Below are 19,235 nucleotides of genomic sequence, written 5' to 3' on the forward strand. Positions count from 1 at the left end.
AGATATTGCTGGGTTAAACATCTGCAGTACCACAACCTCTGGACTTTCCATCCACAGGTTACCATGAGGCAAGAAAGTTTGCTTTTGCTGTTTGTGAGAGCTTGTGATTGAATGAGCATGTGTATGTTTGCAGTGTGGGAGAAAACGCTGAGAAAATGAACGGCTGTTAATTCATCAGCTGTTGGATGCGAGTTTGTGACATAAGATCTGCCATTGTATGCTAGAGGTTCATAATAAAGTTTCAGGACAGCCCAGAGGAGGGGAAAATGGGATGGGGGAAAGAAAGAAGGAAAAATAAAAAAGACAGACTGACACACATGCACACAACGCACACCACTCTGGGCTCACTAAAGTGAACACATGGGAGACACATGCTTTAATAGTGCTGAAATAGCATTCAATTCTCATGTTGCTGATTTTCTACAGCTTCTAATCCAGTTTAACGTGAGCAGAATAACTTAAAGCTGAATCGCAGTTAAGTAGTTATGTCTTACACAAATAATTTTATCACTCAATTGAGCTGTGAAGATTTATTAGCCTGCACTGTGTATGTGTGTGTGTGTGTGTGCGCATGTGTGCGTTTGTGCCCTTACCTATTATCTGGATGATTTCTGCCAGCAGAACTCCATCGGGTATGTCCTGAGTCAGGTCCTTAATAAGCCTCGGACAGCCGGACTTGGCCAAATAATGGTTTGCCCAATCAGTGTAGATCTATAGGGAATATGAGGAAAAAATTCTGATGAGGAACAGAAGATGGATGAACAACAACGGGAAAAAGCCTCTAAACAGACAATACCAATTAATGAAAACTTGTCAAAGAGGACCTGAGCAGATAAAATGTGTCTGTGGTTTGACAGAAGATTGAGTCATGTTGACCAGAACCACTTAAGAAAACAAAAACTATTAGAGTAAGAGAAACAGAAAAACAAAGCAGCCGGCTTGAGTATAAGGGCAATTTAATCAAAACTATCAATGAGGCCTCAGCATTTGTAATGGATTACCTGGATTTTCTACTGATTTTCTTACATGACATTGTGACACCGCTGATCCATTTAATCAGATGTGGATTACAAGGATAGCACCTACTTACAACAAATTAACTTTCCCAAAGGCTAATTCCTCTCTAAAGGATGTTGTCATTGCACATTGAGCTTTTAAACCATTGTTAAAGTCTTTTAAATTAAGTCCTTGTGCAGCAAGTTTTTTATAAAACTGTTTCAGAGCAGTACCAGAAGTGCAACAGCAAAAATGTTGAAACAGCATGCAGGGAACACTAAATTAAGAAAGTCCTTATTTATTGCTTAATATACCGGGTCTGTACGAACAAATGCAACCCCCTCGTGTCTCAGTAATATGTCTAAAAGATTCCTTGGATAGGTGTTCCTCAGGGGTCTGTTCTAGGGCCCCTTAAAAACTCATGTCACAAATCTTAGAGCTCTGCTCTTTCATTGTGATCTTAGGATTAGATCTCATTGCACACTAGGCAAACGGTTTTCCATTTCCCACTTAAGCGAGAGCACCCCAGTGGTAACAATCTCTGAGCTCACATCCTCTCACTAATAGAATTGCCTGTATGAGGCTTTTGTCTATAACGCTTCAAATCATTGTGTGAATTATACAAAAGACTATTGGGGGGCTAAACTTTTTCAGCTCATCCAGACAGCATGTATTTTACTTTTTATGTTTTGCCAAAGTACCAGCCGATTTTGATCCTAACAGAAAATGGTCAACCATCCTATTGTTGCTATAGCCTTCAAAACTTTTGTTCTGGCTTCCTTTAGACAGTTTCAGCTTTAATTAGGGTGAAGAGACCTCCCCAAACCCCCATAATCTGCACCCTGCTTAATGTTAAAGTTATGAATGATGTACTAAAATGTATTTAAAGTGGTAAATTTAATTTACACCCACGAACCCAGTAAAATTTCAAAGGATTTTTCCTTTACATAGCTAGTTTAATTTTAGACCATACTATAATGCCTCATAAAATAAAAAAAATATCAGCCATACTCTCTCGCCACCTCAAACACAGTGACCAATTAAACACATTCCTTCGCCAAGCAAAAGGAAGCATTCCGTTCGAAGATGCCACAGTTCAAAGGTTTTGTCTGTTGTGGTTTCAGCATATGATGAGAAGTCATTAACAAGAACAGGGTGATGAAGAGCTCTTTAGTCATCCTCCCACTTAAACTCAACACAATACAAAAGAGAGCCAATAAAGGCTTCCGCTCACCACTCCAAACCACAGTCACCTCCGAGAGTTGAGTAAACAAACAGCTACACTACCACACATGCCAACACCTCCAGTCACGGCAGCAAAGAATTTACACATTTTCACAGCATCTAGAAAACCAGGTGAATTCATATCTGGTTTGGCTATGGTATTGATGTTTTGGTTCATCCCGTGGCCCAGGATGTAGAAGGAATTTGTATTTCTGTGGCTTAACCTGAGTGAGTTGGTAAGGTAAACTGATGCACTGGTTGAAAGGTCAGAAAAGGAAGTGGAGTATAAGACAGCGATTCTCTGCAGCACAACCCAGTTCCCCTTTTCCCTGCCTGACGGAGGGCTGAGAGAATTAGGGGTGCCGCAGTGCCACAGTTGTTCATGTGCTTGACGGGCAGAAAATGTCCATCTGGACCTTTGAAAGGAAGGAAAAAGAAATCACTCTGTCTTCCTCTTATTGCCTCCAGCGCCCAGAGATCAACAAAGAAAGCAAGTGAGACATGGGAAGAGAAAGCAAAACGAAAGAACGAAATGACAGAGAGAGAGAGGGAGGTAGGGGGAGAGGGGGAGAGAGAGAGAGAGAGAGAGTGAAGAACAACAGGAAAAGCAAGAGACTAGTGCACACATTTAAAATTGTTAACCCAGTAGCAGCAATCTTATTCATGCTTTATTGTAGTCAGGTTTTTCACACAGTAGGCTATATTTGTAACCCTGGGTTATAGTTCCTATTTGCATATTAATGGTTAATAACATCAACTGGACAAATACAACACACAGTGAGCAAACAACTGGAGAAAGATATATGTTAGCCAATCACCTGGGCAATACATGTAGCCAAATGACAGTGATGATGGCACCACAAGAAAAGAAGGAAAAATGTCTATTTCATGCTATTTAAAGTCAGACTACACAGCTACTTTTGAATGACTCTCAATGGAAACACTTTTTGGCGTAGTTAGGGTTGGCTATCTACCAGCATGGGTCAACTGGACCATGATAACCACCAGCAACTTTGACCCTTTTTTGGTTGTTCACTGTTCAATAGTGTCAATCCCCTCAGACGGCAAAACAAAAAAGTTTCTGTTAACATAAAAAGTTCATTAATAACTAATTATTGCTAAACGTTTTGATTAGTAACATCCTACAATTCTGTTTCACATAGTAGCACTTTAGTATAGGGACTAATTCTCACTATTAACTAGTTGCTTATTAGCATTCCTATTATTAAAATATTGGCTGTTTATTAGTACTTATAAAGCACATATTCTGCATGACCATATTCTACATCCCTAATTTTACCCAATACCTAAACCTAACAACTACCTTACTAACTATTAATAAACAGCAAATTAGGAGTTTATTGAGGCAAAAGTCTTTTAATAGCGCTATTAGGTTTGTTAATAGCGAGAATCGGACCTTAAAATAAAGTGTGACCTTTCACACTTTATAAAACGGTTAGTTCCATTCCTCGATTCTGATTGGTCAGCAGCGGTGTTTTATTTACGATACAGCACGGCTATGACCACTTCACCCAACGGTTCTGTGCATCACTGAGCAACACCCTTAGCAACATAAACAATCAAAAATATAGCATCAAAACTGTTTCATTTATTATGTATTTCGTCAGAATTAAGTGTTTGTTATTTATTTAATGAAGTATGAGTGACCCCTGCTGGCGTTATGTTGGCGTTATGTTGCATCGTCTGCCCTTCCTCCTCTAATAAACAATTCTCATGCGGAGATATGTTGATGTGTGTGTGGCGCGCGTCTGTGTGGAAGCCTACAGTTTCCGAAGTGAGGAGGGAATACTACTGTATTTATTAGTTTTCTGTTTCAGGTATGATTCTGTATGTCTTTATGTCCATCAGTATACACTGTAATGACACTTGCAAACTCGCGCTGTGCCACGAATCGGTTTGTTTTAAACTAAAAGACGGAGAACAGACGTTTCCTCATGCTGAGAGAAAAGCAGATGTTGATGAGAAAATATCATATATGGTGTTAAAACAATAAATGACACAGTGGATGATAAGACCTCTCTGTTTTTATTTAAGCTACATTAGATGAGAGGCATGTTCAGAACATTCTCTTGTTGTTTACTGTTGCTGTCAGGAACTATTTTTTAGCGGAAGGACAGCATTTAACGAACTTCTCAAAAAAGTAACATGTCAAAACATAAATTTGTGGTTTTACAATTTTTTTATTGTGTGGTAACCGTTTTATAAAACTTTACGTCGTGCCTAACAACGCCCTTCAGCTGTGATTTATTCACGATACAGCACGGCCTCTCGTACCTTATTGCTTACATATACTCTACCTTTGGGACTATAAAAGTTAAACTTTATAAACTAGGGTTAAAAATGGTGCTAAGGTCTGTCAAAATTACATATGTGAAATGCTTTTCAAAAGCTGCCTTATTTTTGTGCAGCCTGTTTTCAAACATGTTTCCCAATCACTCTCGACATTGGCCAGATAAACAACCACTCCCCAAATGCTATTGGTTGAGCTAATGTTGCCGTGCAGGGCCGGTTGGGATGCTAAACAAAGCAGTGTTTTGAAAACACCACAGAGCCAAAGCATTTTCACTTTTCAAGGAAAATTGGTTCACTAAGTTGTCTCTGCATATTAAGCTAGGATAAGAGAAGGCATTTAAGGTCAGAAAAATTACATGCTTCAGCTTTAACTTGGGGTTTAAAAGATAAGCAAAAAAATGAAAATTAAAAATAAAAAGCTGACAGGTAGAGGAAGAGGAGATTCTCATTAAAATAAGGCTAAAGGAGTATCTCCGCAGTGGATACAGGCAAAATCTCCCTGAGAGAACCATTACCACAGTCATTTACTTTCTTAGAAACAGATTGGTTTATCTGAAAACAACCATTAACATTTTATCAGCCTAGGCAGCCAATAGTATACCGAAGAGAAGCTCTGTTGCAAGCAAACTGGCATCTCGAATGCACACGATAACCAGCAGCACACTTTAAATGCTTTAATCAATGCTGCCATTAACACTCAGGCACGAGGGAGGGTGAACCGGGCCGGTCTGCAGCTGTAAATAAGCGACTGTTATGGCAGAAGGAAACTGGTTGTAAAGCAGCCTTTCAATCCGATAGTTTCACGGAGGGAAGTACGCCGAGCCAAGGTTAAACAGTTTCCCGTCCCGTTATTTTAGGGGATGAACTTGCTGGTGTTTCCCACTGTGAGACCGGCAGAAGCTCACATGAACACACACATCCCAAAGTCAGTCCCGATGCTCCTTAGTCCCCAGATGTGTGCTGAATCCCATCTAAACAGCATTAATCTAATGCCCTAGCGCTCCTTGACTTCACTCACAGCTATTTATCATGCGTCACTGTTTCTCTTTCCTGCGACCCATTATTTTCGATTCATCCCAACAGCTCTGACACTGTGGTTTTGTCTCTATTAATGAGCAAGCGCTTGTTTGGCTGATGCATCACTTCACCGTAAAACCCAACTATGCCACCCTCAGCGTTCACACAGCATTAAACGGAAACACACACACACACACTCATACGGCCGTCATTCATGAGCGCTGCCTCCTCCCCTTGCGAGCAGGTTGCCAACGCACACATACATGCGTCCAGACACACACATCCATCAAACAAAAACACAAATCCCCTGGCTTTGTCCCTGACTCTAAGAAGCAGTTAACAGTCCCTGCTGTTTCAGCCTGCTAGAGTTAAGCTCAAGTGAAGTGTGTGTACCTCTTAAGAGTATCTGAGCCCAGGTTGTCCCCGTCCTCAGCGTCCCGCTGATAAACGGCAGCGTTCGGCTCTCTCTACAGTCTGCTCTCTATGCAGTGCCTATAACTGCGCAGGTACTGGAAGCCTGCATTTACAATAGTCAGGCAATAGGGGGAGTCAGCTGCTGAGAAAATCTGTCATGCATCAGCCAGAAGGGTCTGTGAGTTCATCGCCTTGCGGACTGATCCAACGACCGTATTTGGGGTTTATTTGAATGTTTTTAGATGAAGTTTAGATTACAAATCACAGGACTGGGCGGAGAAGGGATGGAATTGTGTTGTTAACAAAAAAAGAGGCACTTCATAAGCATATGGAATATTTACCAGCCCTGAAACACTTGAGGGCTGTTGCGTAATGCTGTAAATTGAGTAATATAGCACTGTACGGGACTGTAAACCCTTCTATATCTTACTATAAGAATTTATGATAATTGAAAACAATATCGAGGAAGTTAAAGCTGGTTTGCTCTAAATTTACTTCACCAAGTTCCTTCAGAACTCATTTTAAAATATTTTGTAACTTTAAAAATGTCTTTACTGTCACTTCTGATCAATTTATTGCATTCTTAATAAAAATACTAATTTACTTTTAGTACTAATTTACTTTTATTAATTGAACAGTGGTGTCAGAGTTTAATGTTGAGTAAACTAAAAGTAAATTCTGTCATCATTTACTTCCCCTTATGTTGTTCCTAACCTGTATGACTTTTCTTTTCCTACTGAAGATATTCTGAAGAGTGTTTAGAATGACATGAGGAGGGAAGATGAAACATTTTAACCACCTGTACAAATAATCGAATAAAGGTAGGGTGTGCTGCGGAGGGAGAGCATACAGAATGTGTTTGCAGCATTCGGGGATAGAGAGACACCTCAAGGAAAAGGAATCATCTTGTGACACTGTAACTGAGAGACGAACAAGACTTTGCTGAATCAGGGCTGAGGCGGCAGCAAACGCAGCTCACCGCTGTTTACCCATAACGCACCAGCCGTCAGTCAAGTTTAATGCAGTTTCTCTATTGATTTCATGGTAGTTTTCCATTTATAGCGAGGCACAGCGTTCCGCCACATGAGTGGGAGCGCAGACGGCTGACATATGGCTGTGATTCTCTCATTTGGCTCGGGGGGAGAGTGGAAGAGAGGATGGGGTCTAGGGTTTTATTGCGTGTGTATGGTTGTGTATGTGTATTTCAAACATCACTCCCAGACGAGACCCTCAGCGGAGAAGGGCGAGAGTGTTTGTCGTTTCTGCAAGGACGAGACGCCACTGTGTGCTTTGACAGGAAGTGCATGCAGTTGGGCTGTCAGGACTAGTTTCCTGTGTGTGCGCTGGCCCTTGGCTGCCCCTCGTCCCATTGAAAGATGTGCCTCCTAAATACTCTCAGACAGGACGCCCACACAAACCCAGTGAGACCATGACAAATGTCCATTTTTCTCACCTGGCATGACATTATCATTGTTGACTTGGCATGAAGTTGACATTTGGAAATCCACTTCATGTTGAGACCTCATACTTCAGGCGAAGGTGAAATTAATAGGGTGCCAAACCCTGCCCACTCTGTTAGACCACATTCTCATTGGCCCATTGATGAAATTTCAAAAGAAACTGGCAAAATGTCCCTCCTAATTGTATATCGGATAAATACCAGCACGTAGGAAGATAACAGGTTTGCCATTTGCGTGCTCTTGACAGAAGACCCACACAACCGACAGCTAGATTCATTAAGTGACCTGAATTAATCAGTGTCAGTAGCTGCCAATGGAGTTAATTGTGTTTGTTTGAAGGTTGATCGTACATCAGAATCTTCATGAGCGTTGCAAACAGAGACTCATTTAGTTTAGTTTCCCTCGAGAATCCCCACGGAGCAGCTAACATCCATACTAAAACACACATACACGAAGAATTCCCAGCTCCGCCATTCAGTAATTAAAGTATCTTCACAGAATATTCTCCAGAGTGATGAAGACCATAAAAATCAATGGACGATGATGGTGCGTGCGAAACACGGTTACATAATGGTAAAACGACCCTTTGTCTTTCCCACAGTATTATAAGTTTGAATATAGTACTTGTTTGTGATCAACAGTTCTCTGTTTGAGCTGTGGCTTAGCAGTAACAGTAAAGTTTCAAGTCTGAGTTGAAATAGATTATTAGCATACTGCCTACTTAGCAAAGATAAATATTTCAAATAGTATTATGCAACATGGTTGTCTACGTTGACACCTTGAGAGATCTACTGCATGAACCAAACTGGACACATCTGGAATATATCACCATGCCAAACCTTTCTTCTCAAAGCATCTTTAAACAGTTCCTGAATTTCCTCTTTCCAGTAAAAACATCATTATCTTGTCCAAGGGAGCCAGTAGCCCTTCATCTCACTTAATGTTCCCAATAATAGCACCTGTCAGCCCCATGGTCGCTTTATTAAAGGTCCACAAACACTCACAGCAACAGCCAAACTCTTCTCCTTTGAGCACCGTACGGGAAAAAAATCCATCTTTAAGTGGAAAATAATGCAACACATTGTAAAAGCAAACACATTTGTAACCTTGCCACTTGTTAATGGCTGGAACTTCTGCCAAGTACCAAATAAAATACCTTTCCTTATATGCAAATGGATTGTAGTTTGTCTATAAAACCCGAGGTGAGTCTGTTTCCCACACAACACCTTTCAAGAACATGTCTAGGCCATATTTCACCAAAAACTAAACAAAAATCGCATAAAATGTTTATAAATTATATGAATGTATTATTTTATTATGTAAATTAATACAGTGATTTAAATTTAAAAAAAATGCATTACAGCAATGAAAATCCAATCAGATTCAACTTTAAGAATAACATGAATAAAAAACACTCACTTTTACAACTTTTCAAATACTTTTCTGAAGCCCAGAAAAGTGAGAAAGTTTTTCAATCTGTTACACAGACACATGCCAACAAAGCACTCTCGTTTGATGAGAGCTGAAACAGAGATATGAAGGACCTCACGGCAGGGGAGCCAGTGTCTTAAATTCTCTTCCAGTTGTCAATCAACAGAAGTGGAGAGAGTGAAAGCAAGAAGCCGGGACAGAAAGATACAGAGATTAAGAAAGCTAGAGAAAGAAATGTGAGGGAAGAAAGTACATAAGCCGTTTTCTTGAAGTGACATTCAGGAGTTACGGGAAGCTTAAGGCATTTTATAAAGGCTCCCTGCATTTCTTGAGTACAAATGGTGAAGGACACACTGTTCCTAGCCTCAGATGGAAAACTTTGGCAAAAATTACAAGATTCAATTGGATCAAACTATGGTAAACAAAAAGTTGGTTGCTTTATACGTTCATCAAATGGTCTTCCTGTCCAAGTGGGCGGATCTTGATCAGAATAAACTGCAACGAGGACCAGATTTACGTCACAAGTCAAAAGTCCTCACGACAACGCTGACCTTGACCTCGGGGGAGTTTGAGTGACAGCACTCTGTCATCCAACCAATTACCACAGAAATCATAGTAAACACAGCGAGATATTGTTTACTTTGACCTACGATGTGGTCACACTGTTGCAGAAAAGAGGAATCTCCCTCGGCCTGCTCCATTTCAAAACATGTCATTACTGAAACAGGCAGTGCTTCCAGAGAAATATTTGTCATCTAATTAGTAAGCACATTTCATTCAGCGGAAAGGAATAATGAGTGCTATGCTAGAAAATGAAAGTATATCCAGTGGGATCTTGGGAGAAATAGAGCTTAACCATCTAAATCTTTAAATAATTCTGTTGTCTCAAGGTGAAATGTAGCACTGGGATGCGGCAACACTCAGTAACACTTTCTATGTAGCCTATATATAATGCATTAAAGGTATTCATAATGCATTACGGTACACATTGTAATCGGGTTTATGTTGTCATGAATAATTGTAGCTGCAGTTGATACATTATAATACTTGTCTTTCTCAAAATGTGATGTTGGTTGTGTGCTATAACGAAAAGCCAAATAATAAATCACTAAGTGTTGATATGTCTCATAACTGTGATTAGAAGTTTACAAGTATAAAGTGTACCATATGAATGCATAGAGAGTGAATAGCACATTAGCACTGCATTTATACACACTTCATGAAAAGTGTTACTCAAAACTCCTTTAAAAACTGAGATTTGGGGTGTGAGACATCTTAACTCATTATTTAATCTGAATAAACAATCTTAATATTCTAGCTAACCTTACACTGTAAAAAGTGATAAGTTGACTTAACTTAAAAAAAATTAGGAAACCTGTTGCCTGAATTGTCAAGTTCACTTAACTTAAAAAAAATATATACTTAATAATTTTAAGGCAACGGGTTTCCTCAATTTTTTTTAAGTTAAGTCAACTTATCACTTTTTATAGTGTAGCTAGCTCTGGCCTGAGAAATAGCATCTTAGGCTCTGCTAGCTAGTACTGCTTGGTCTCTTAGCAACACAAAGCTATTCCTGTCTCTCCGTATGTCTCTATAATTAGCAGCAGACCTGTAAGAGCCACCTTCACTAAATAAATTACCCAGTTTAGAAAAGTAAATACCAAATGTGTAATTAGCTTCCATCAACTCCTTACCGAGCACCAGTTAGACTGCAACTAGTGACTGATGTGTGGGAGGACGGGGGTAGAGACATTAGCTGTGTTCCAAAACCTAGTGAGCTGCCTACCTAGACAGCTCTTTAAGGCATCATAGAATGCTATAGTTATAGCATTATTAAAGGTTGAGACAAGCCTCTTAAAGGTTGGGATCAAATAAAATAAAATATTTTTCAGCAAGGATCAATTAAACTGATCAAAAGTAACAATAAGCACATATAAATTTCTAAATATTACTAATTCAAGTAAATGTTGTAACATTAGATTAATTTATTCTTTTGTAAATGTTGTTCAAATAAATGTTGTGAAAATTATAATAATAATAATAATAATATAATATATAATTATACTACCAATCAAAAGTTTGAGGTCTAAAATAAAATTATTAATAAATAAAATAAATAATATAATATAATAAAATAATAAAAAATGGCAAGAATAAATTAAACTGATCAAAAGTAACATTACATTTACATTACAAAGTATTTCTAATTCAAATAAATGTTGTTATATATATTTTTTTGTAAATTATTATTATTTTTTATTATTTTGTTCAAATAAATGTTGTGAAAGTTGTATATTAACTTTCTATTCATCAAAAAAAAAGTTTCCACAAAAATATTAAGCAACACAACTGTTTTCAATATTGATAATAATTAACGTTTCTAAAGCAGCAAATCTGCATTCTAGAATGATTTGTGAAGGATCATGTGACACTGAAGGCTGAGATAATGGCTGATGAAAATTCAGCTTTTCTATCACAGGAATTAATTACATTTTAAAGTGTATTGCAATAGTAAACAATTATTTGAAACTGTAATAATATTTCAAAATATTACAGCTTTTACTGTATTTTTAATTAATAAATGCAGCCTAGGTGAGCATAAAAGACTAAACTAACAGCATAAAAATTGTCTAAATTAATTACATTGTTATGCTTATTAGAGCATCATTATATTAGTTTAGCAACATGCTGATATCAAACTCTACTGGAAACAATTGTGAGTCAAGTCTCCTTGCACTTCAAATGAGTTTGTGTGGCCTATGTAGAGCATTCCAAATCAGTCACTTATAAGGTCCCATTTACTGTTGCGAACTTAGAAAGCAGCTGCCTATATAGGCGACTCACTAGGGTTTAAAACAGAGCTCTAGATTTGCATTTTATTAATTCATTATCTAACATCAAAAAGATGTCAATAGGATAATGGGCAGGAGTTTTTCTCTGTATTTCCCAATCAAGAAAAAAACACTCACAAGCCGTCCTGTTAATACAGGCCGGTGTGGATAAGTAGAGGTGGGGGGTCCCGGTAAATCAGCATACTTGTGTTCCTGTATCAGTAGTCTGACTTAACATCCCATAAGTAGATATCAGTGAGGATGTATTGCATTTGGAAGAGCAGCGATTGCAGCATTGCAGCGAGTCAGTCTGCTTCCTCTGGGTAATTAGTCACACTTCCTGCTAGTATTCAATTAAGTATGGCCTCACGCTCACCCGTGACCGAAAGGTGAGTCAAAGCCTGGGGAGAACCAGTAACACACCAAAATAACAGCACACACAATGATAGCATGAACCTGTGACCTTCACTATGGTGAATATACGAATGGACACTATCTACTTTTCATTTATTTGTTTTTTTTCCCCCTTCCACACATACACACACACACACACACACACACACACACTTACAGTTAAGCTGACTGTAAAAACACGGAAAGGTTACTGATTAGATTTAATGCCCTTTCATAAATGAAGCCTTCAAAAAGTCAGTGTGCTGCCAGTTAACTGAACTGCATCCCATCTGCCCTGATATCACAAACCAATAACATTTGGATGTGAGGAATTTATAATGTAGCTACCATGTGCATTTCTGTACCCAAAACCCCTTGATTTTCAAATAACCATGATGCAAGAGGGATGCCACATGATAAGTGTCAAACCCAGAGCTCATCTTTGGTTTTGACGTGGCATTAAACTAATATAAAATACAGATGGGGCTTTTTTGCTGTAGTCTGACATTCCCGTCACATTGACGTAACTTTAATTGGTTTTATAATCAATAATTATGTGGGCTGGTCAGTCGAACACTTGACGCAAAAACGTCCTCATGTTCCATGGATACAGAGAGTAGGATTATGGTTACTTTGAATTCAGGAGACACATTCTCTCTCTATGTAAATCAATCTGTGCAACCTTCACAAATGTGATTTAACTCGCTGGCTTTCTCTAATGGCTTTTTGATTTGCATCTTCACCCGGACTGCTTGGAGCCTGACTGTCTGCTTAGCGCCTCACTACCAGCAGCTCCCACTAGAGGGCACCAATTTCACTCAATACTGTGGTGTATCTATCAGAGGGGGGAAAAGCTTGGAATTTTACCCACACCAGAATCCAACAAGCAGGAAACCAAAATATGCTGAGTCATTTTCATCAACTTTTGAATCATATGAGAATGAAACCAAATGCAAAGAATAATGGTATAATATCTCTGTGCTTCAAACCTTATGAACCAATAAAACAGGCTTTCATCACGTTAGGCCAACCTCCTATCAGAGCTGTGGGGTCTGTCATCATTCTTACTGACAGCGAGAACGGGGTTGCTGAGTTTGGGTTTGCCCTGACCTCCACGATCCACACACACACACACAGAGTGAGAGAGAGACACACACACACACACACACACACAAATTGTAATAGAGCAGTTCACTTTGTGGTTAAAAATCTGTGGTTGAAGACCCAATGAAATCAAAATTAGTTTTGTGGCTTTAAGTCCATGTGCATCAGATTTAAGGCCATCCAGATGCCAGTGTACTTGCTGACAAAATTCATTTCAAACACATATAAAATTCTGTTTTTCTCTTTCAGGAAAGACTGAAGATACTGAATCTTTTCACTTTACACATAATTGTATCCAATCAATGGTGTTTAGAACATGTCCTGTCCTAAACGTCCTGTTTCAACAGGAAACAGAAAAAAAAGTTTTTTTTTAATCGTCGATTAAAGGGATTTTGTTCTACAACATAAATAACACACATTTTGAAACCATTCTGTGCTTACTACAAAAGGACTACAAATACAACAAGGATGTTCATTTATGTGATTGATCAAACAACTTCGGTAGAAACGTATATTATAGACCTTAATCAGGTTAGATGACATTGAATTGTCACGGATGAAAACAAGGCAGTGAGGGATAAACTTTTTACAATGGCACACACTATATAAATATCCTAGATCATGTACTTTTCATAACTCGAAATTTTCAGAACTGTTTATGAAGTTTGCTAAGCACTGCAACTGTGGTCAGATTATGTGCTTGATGAATCAGATTCAATTGTTGTAGTCCTTTTATAGAACTGTGCATTTTTTAAGCAAAAATCAATGTAAATTCACTATTCTAAGAACCCATTAGAAATTCCTGAGGGAACTTATGGTGAATTAGCCTTTCAGGTCAGCCTAAAAACTGACGTCATGACCGAACTCCTCTTTATTCAGCAGTCATACAATCCTCTCCGGGAGAAGAGGACAACATTACTCATCATACAGAGGAAAAAAACCAGACTTATTTTGTGTGTGTTGATGGATAGCATGAGTCTGCACTAAGAAACTTAACAAGTTAGTGGCTGGTAGACATTAAGATTTAGTCGACCGTGTCACGTTAATTTACTTTATGTAATCCATAATGATGGCATTTACAGTAAAAGCTTCTTTTCTGGATGTTTGAAACATCCGCCAGCGAATGAGTGTGTGTTACTCATGTCTGACATACCGTGAGTCATCACTGGTAAGTGACAGCTACTTATATTTTTTTGTGTGGTTGCTTCATTTTAGCTTTTTCCTCTGCTTTTAATCAGTGCTGACTCATTCAGGTTTAACTGCACTTCCCGCTATCGGAGTCATGTGACAATCAGAGGTCAGAGATCAAGAGCCCTGCAGTCGTTCAGGATTTCCCTGGGATGCTTTCTAAAAACGCCTCTCTGCCGCCTTGAACTGCTTTAACAGCTTTCCTGCATGAAATTTCCTCCTCCACTCGAGTGAAAGCTTTTGCTCTAGTTGGCACACGGCTCAGCCTTCCACTCCTTCACTCAGCACAGCTATAATAACAATATCAGCTCAGGAAAGGAGAGGGGAAACACACAGGCACATGAGTGCACACCTGTCAGGGGAACGGGAAGAGGGAAACCCAGTCTTATGATCCCTTTAAGGATGTTTATAAGGGCCAGACTAGCTGCTAGAGGGAAAAAGATGATTCTGAGTCATCTGAAAGGAATGTTCAAAATAAGTTCTATCGACAGCTTTTGAACCATGATATTGATTACCACTGAAATAAAGCATAAATAAATAAACAAGAAATAATAATAATTATTATTATTATCTTTAATCATATACACAATACTGTTAAAATTCAAAACAAATCAAAATTATTATTAACCATTTTAAACGGGTCATATGATGTGATTTCAAGTTGTCCTTTCTCTTTGGAGTGTTACAAGCTGTTTGTGCATAGATAAGATCCCTGAAGTTGCAAAGATTAAAGTTGACTAAAGTCAACCACACCCCCCTAAAATGGCTCATTCAAACACGCCCCCACATGTCTACATCATGGTGTGGGGAGATTTGCAAAACACTGCCCAAATGTATACGCAAAGAAAGAGGGCGGGAATTTTATTCTCGCTGTAGTGTTGTTGCTGCCGCCGGCGCCATGTCCTGGAGACGCTGTGTTTTGTTGTGAAAGAGAAACTACCTTGTTTGGGCTTCCAAAAGAGGACACAACTAGAAATCAGTGGCTAAGTTGTATTTAAAACACTGTTCCAGAACAGTTCAACCCAAATATTTTTCGTGTGTGCAGCGCATTTTACAGAGGACTATTTCCTGAACCTGGGAGTAGCCTACCAGCTTGTGCACAAAGACTGTTTCTATAAAGTGGGGCAATTCCAACTTTGCAAGGACAGTCTGGCGCTTCTGACTCGCAGCCTGTAAGTATGTTTTCATATTTAAAGAATTTGCCACTGACGATTCAAACGTGAGTTTTGAGCTGTGTAGAGTAACGTTAGTGCTTGTTGTTTGTCGTTTCTTCGATCACAAATGCAGAAATGGTCATTTTTACGCGGTGTGATGCAACGCGACGCGTAAAAAGACAGTATAAGTCATTATAATCAGTAATTATGTCCCCACTGGATGCAACAAATGCCTCGTTTGTAATGAGTTTTATTGTTTTTGTGTCGTCGCGCTGGGACACGGCATCACAATATGGTAAGGGGCATAACATTTCCGTATGAGGTATTCCGCCAATCACAACGCACTGGATAGCTGGCCAATCAGAGCATGCCTCGCTTCTCAGAACGATGAGCTTTGTAAAAATCGGCGTGTTTTAGAAAGGCGGGGCTTAGAGGAGCAACAATAACGTACAGTATGTGGAGAATAATGTGTTTTTTGAACCTTAAACCACATAAACACATTGCATTACACCAAATACACAAAATAATGTTATTTTTAGCAACGTCATATGACCCCTTTAATAATAATAATAATGATAATAATAATACAAATCTGTATTATTTTTTATATTTTAATAATGACAGCAACAATAATACAGTGATATTGTTGTTATTAATTAAAATCACTAACATTATACACATTGTTATTGAAATGATTGCTGTTTATTATTATTATTGATATAATAATAATAATAATAATAATAATAATAATAATAAATGAACAAACAAACAAATAAATAATACTGAGAGAAGTTTTTTTTTTTTTTTTGTGGTCATCAACAACGTCTCAGATTCAGTCAATAGTGTTTAAGTTGAAGTTTTGCTCACTTAGTTCCGCTCGCTTAGCTTGTCTGTGACTTTCCCTATCATCCTTTCTTCCTCTCTCTCTTTATTGTTCAACTGTGTCTTAAAAATACAATTTGCCTCAAGACACTAAAACACACAGTCACAACTTCAGAGCTCTAATATGATGTGGCTCACAGAGCAAAGCCTTTGGAGATGAGTGCCATCTAAGGAGAGGGCTGTCAGAAGATGAAACCTGAGGGGGGGAACCCAAAAAAATCCCTCTCCTTTTCCCTCTTTCTGCAGTTGGCAGGTGGGGAAACTGAGATGGCAAAGGCCCCTCTTATCTGACTGGAAAATCGAGTGTCACAAATCACATCAGTTCCTTTAAAAGGACTCTTTAGGAGAATGTCAACAGCTCTTGTTGCTTTTTTCTCGCCCCCTCCATTCTAAAGGTCTATTAACTTTCCAAATTATTATATTTCTTCCAGAGTGAACTGCAGTAGTCAAGCCCTGGGCGACAAACAGATCTAGGTGGGTTACAATGGCAGTAGTATTAGTTAAAGGCTGTCGCTAAAAGGCCTCACACACACACACACACACATACACACTCCTTTCTCTCATTCTAAAAGGGGTTAAAGGTGAAGAAGAGTTGTGCAGCTAGAGTTCTGTGATGTATTGGCAGATTAAAGACAAAGATTTGCTGTCTCTCTCTCTCTCTCTCTCTCTCTCTCTCACACACACACACACATACAGATGTGGAGCCCTCCAGCATTTGGATGTGAAATGGTCTATATCCACTCTCAATCTCTGGCCTTCTCTATTTGCTGTCCGTCTAGACCCACAGTCAACTCTGCAGTTGTAGAGAAGGAAAAACTGAGATCTAAAATTACAACAGTAATGGCTTGTCAGTTCAGCTGGTCGGGTGTTGAGAACTTCTCAGTGGCCCTTTGTAGCCTTTGCTGTGACCCAAAACTCTCCTCCTGAGTTCAGTGCTTAAACTCTGAGAATTGTGGGCCGCCAAAGCTGAATGAAACGCTTAAATAATATTCCAGCTCTCCTGACCATGTGGCTGAAACTAAATAAACACATTTTTCTAATAAGTCCTGTTGAGTACATGGAATACACAAGCGTTTTGATTAACTATTAGTCATTTTTTAGTTATGGGCTTGATTAATGATCTTTAACTTGATATATGCGTGAATGCTGAATACATTAAAGAGGGATGAAAAAAGACTGGATTTGAAAACTTCATGACATTTCGGTCCAAATATCTGTCGAGACTTTAATTTGTCACTGCCAGATCTACAGAAATGTGCATGAACATGCTGAAATATTTGAATGAATGAATGAATGAATAAGAAAAGGAGGACTAACTGACTGACTGATTAAATGAATGAATGAGCAAAAGAGGACTGAATGAATGAATGAGAAAAGGAGGACTGACTGACTAAATGAATGAATGAACAAAAGAGGAATGAATGAATGAGCAGAGGAGGACTGAATGAATGAATGAATGAATTAATTAATGGATGAACTAACATATGAATGCTGGTCCAAAGGAAATGCTGAATGAATGAGTACAAATGAACAAACTGAATGAACGAATGAATGAATGAAGGGAAGGATGGAAGAATAAAAAATGAGTAAATGACCAACAAACCAACTACTGAATGTGCAAATGAAAAAATGAACATGACTAAATGAAGGAATGAATGAATGAATATAAGAACAGATTAATGAACATTAAATGAATGAATAAATGAATGAGCACATTGAATTATGTACAAATGAACAAACTGTTGAATGAACAAAATAATTAATCATCAGATTAATAAATTAAAAAAAATAATAATGAAAGAATGAATGAATGTATTGAGCTGCTCAGTATGTGCGTCTGGATTTTCACTATACGAACCGTCTTTATGCATAAGCCCACTATACACAGACAAACACATCTGTCCTTCACGAAGAGCACAGCGCGTCTTGACGCTTTAGTAAACGTGAACCTGACCCGTATTTGAATGAGGATGCTGGACAATGAAAGGAGCTGAATGAAAGAATGACAGTGAGCGACAGAGAATGAGGCAGTGCAGCTCAACTGTCCTTAACCTTACTGCGCCGACACACTGCATCACCATGGAAACAAAAGTGCCTTTAAAAATACATGTGAACACAAGAAAACTATGCCTTGAAAAATGACAGAGATGGTGGACTTGGAGCTCAGTTTCATTACTTCACTGCATTCTGCTTTCTAAATATCATATTCATAAAGCCATTTCTCAAATCATTACTGAAAACTGAGAAGTGTGAAAAGCAAACAACAAGAAAACAACTTTCACCTAAAGGTGCGTTCACACTGACTTCTGTTTGATTAATCTTTGTAGGCAAAATACAGCCATTTTAATAGGCATCCAAATGACTGGGAATTTATCAGAAGGGAAAAATATCTCCCCACAAAGATTTTGCATAAGGTTCAGTTGGTAATGTGAATAGCCACACAGATCAACAGAAAGCAGCTTGGTTTGAAATTGACATACATAACCACACATTATTTTTTTTAAGCTTATTTTACAAAAAGCACATACTGTACAATAATTGTTCGTAAAAAAAAAATTTTTACGGTTGCTTTTAGAGTTGTAATGGTGATCAAATTAGAAAATTGGAAACTGAAATCATGTTAACGCACATATTCTTTTATAGCTTTACAAACTGGTCCCATTCACTTCAATTGTAAATGTCTCACTGTAACCCAGATCAAGTGAAATTATGTGTTTGTGCCATCGATTGAAAATCCAGAATATTCCTTTAATTGTCACTGATACTGAACTCAAACACTATATTGCCTCAACATAATGGTTTCTATACAATAAAAATAAACCATAAAC

The 19,235-nt window shown here is 38.4% G+C and overlaps 1 protein-coding gene across 12 annotated transcripts in view; it reads right to left on the reverse strand.

Annotated features, from left to right (window-relative positions):
- The window catches only part of nav3 (neuron navigator 3), a 322,550-nt gene that overhangs the window by 102,055 nt on the left and 201,260 nt on the right, over positions 1 to 19,235 (reverse strand). For 11 of the 12 annotated variants that reach the window (XM_058772574.1, XM_058772573.1, XM_058772569.1 and 8 more), the window contains one exon: positions 594 to 711. In XM_058772574.1, the coding sequence (XP_058628557.1) occupies positions 594 to 711 (118 nt within the window). Of the gene's footprint in view, positions 1 to 593; positions 712 to 5,943; positions 5,994 to 19,235 lie in introns of those variants that run through there. The other variant, XM_058772578.1, reaches the window with a different exon arrangement.

This window comes from Onychostoma macrolepis, chromosome 04, assembly GCF_012432095.1.
Source record: "Onychostoma macrolepis isolate SWU-2019 chromosome 04, ASM1243209v1, whole genome shotgun sequence".
In the NCBI taxonomy this organism is placed as follows: domain Eukaryota; kingdom Metazoa; phylum Chordata; class Actinopteri; order Cypriniformes; family Cyprinidae; genus Onychostoma; species Onychostoma macrolepis.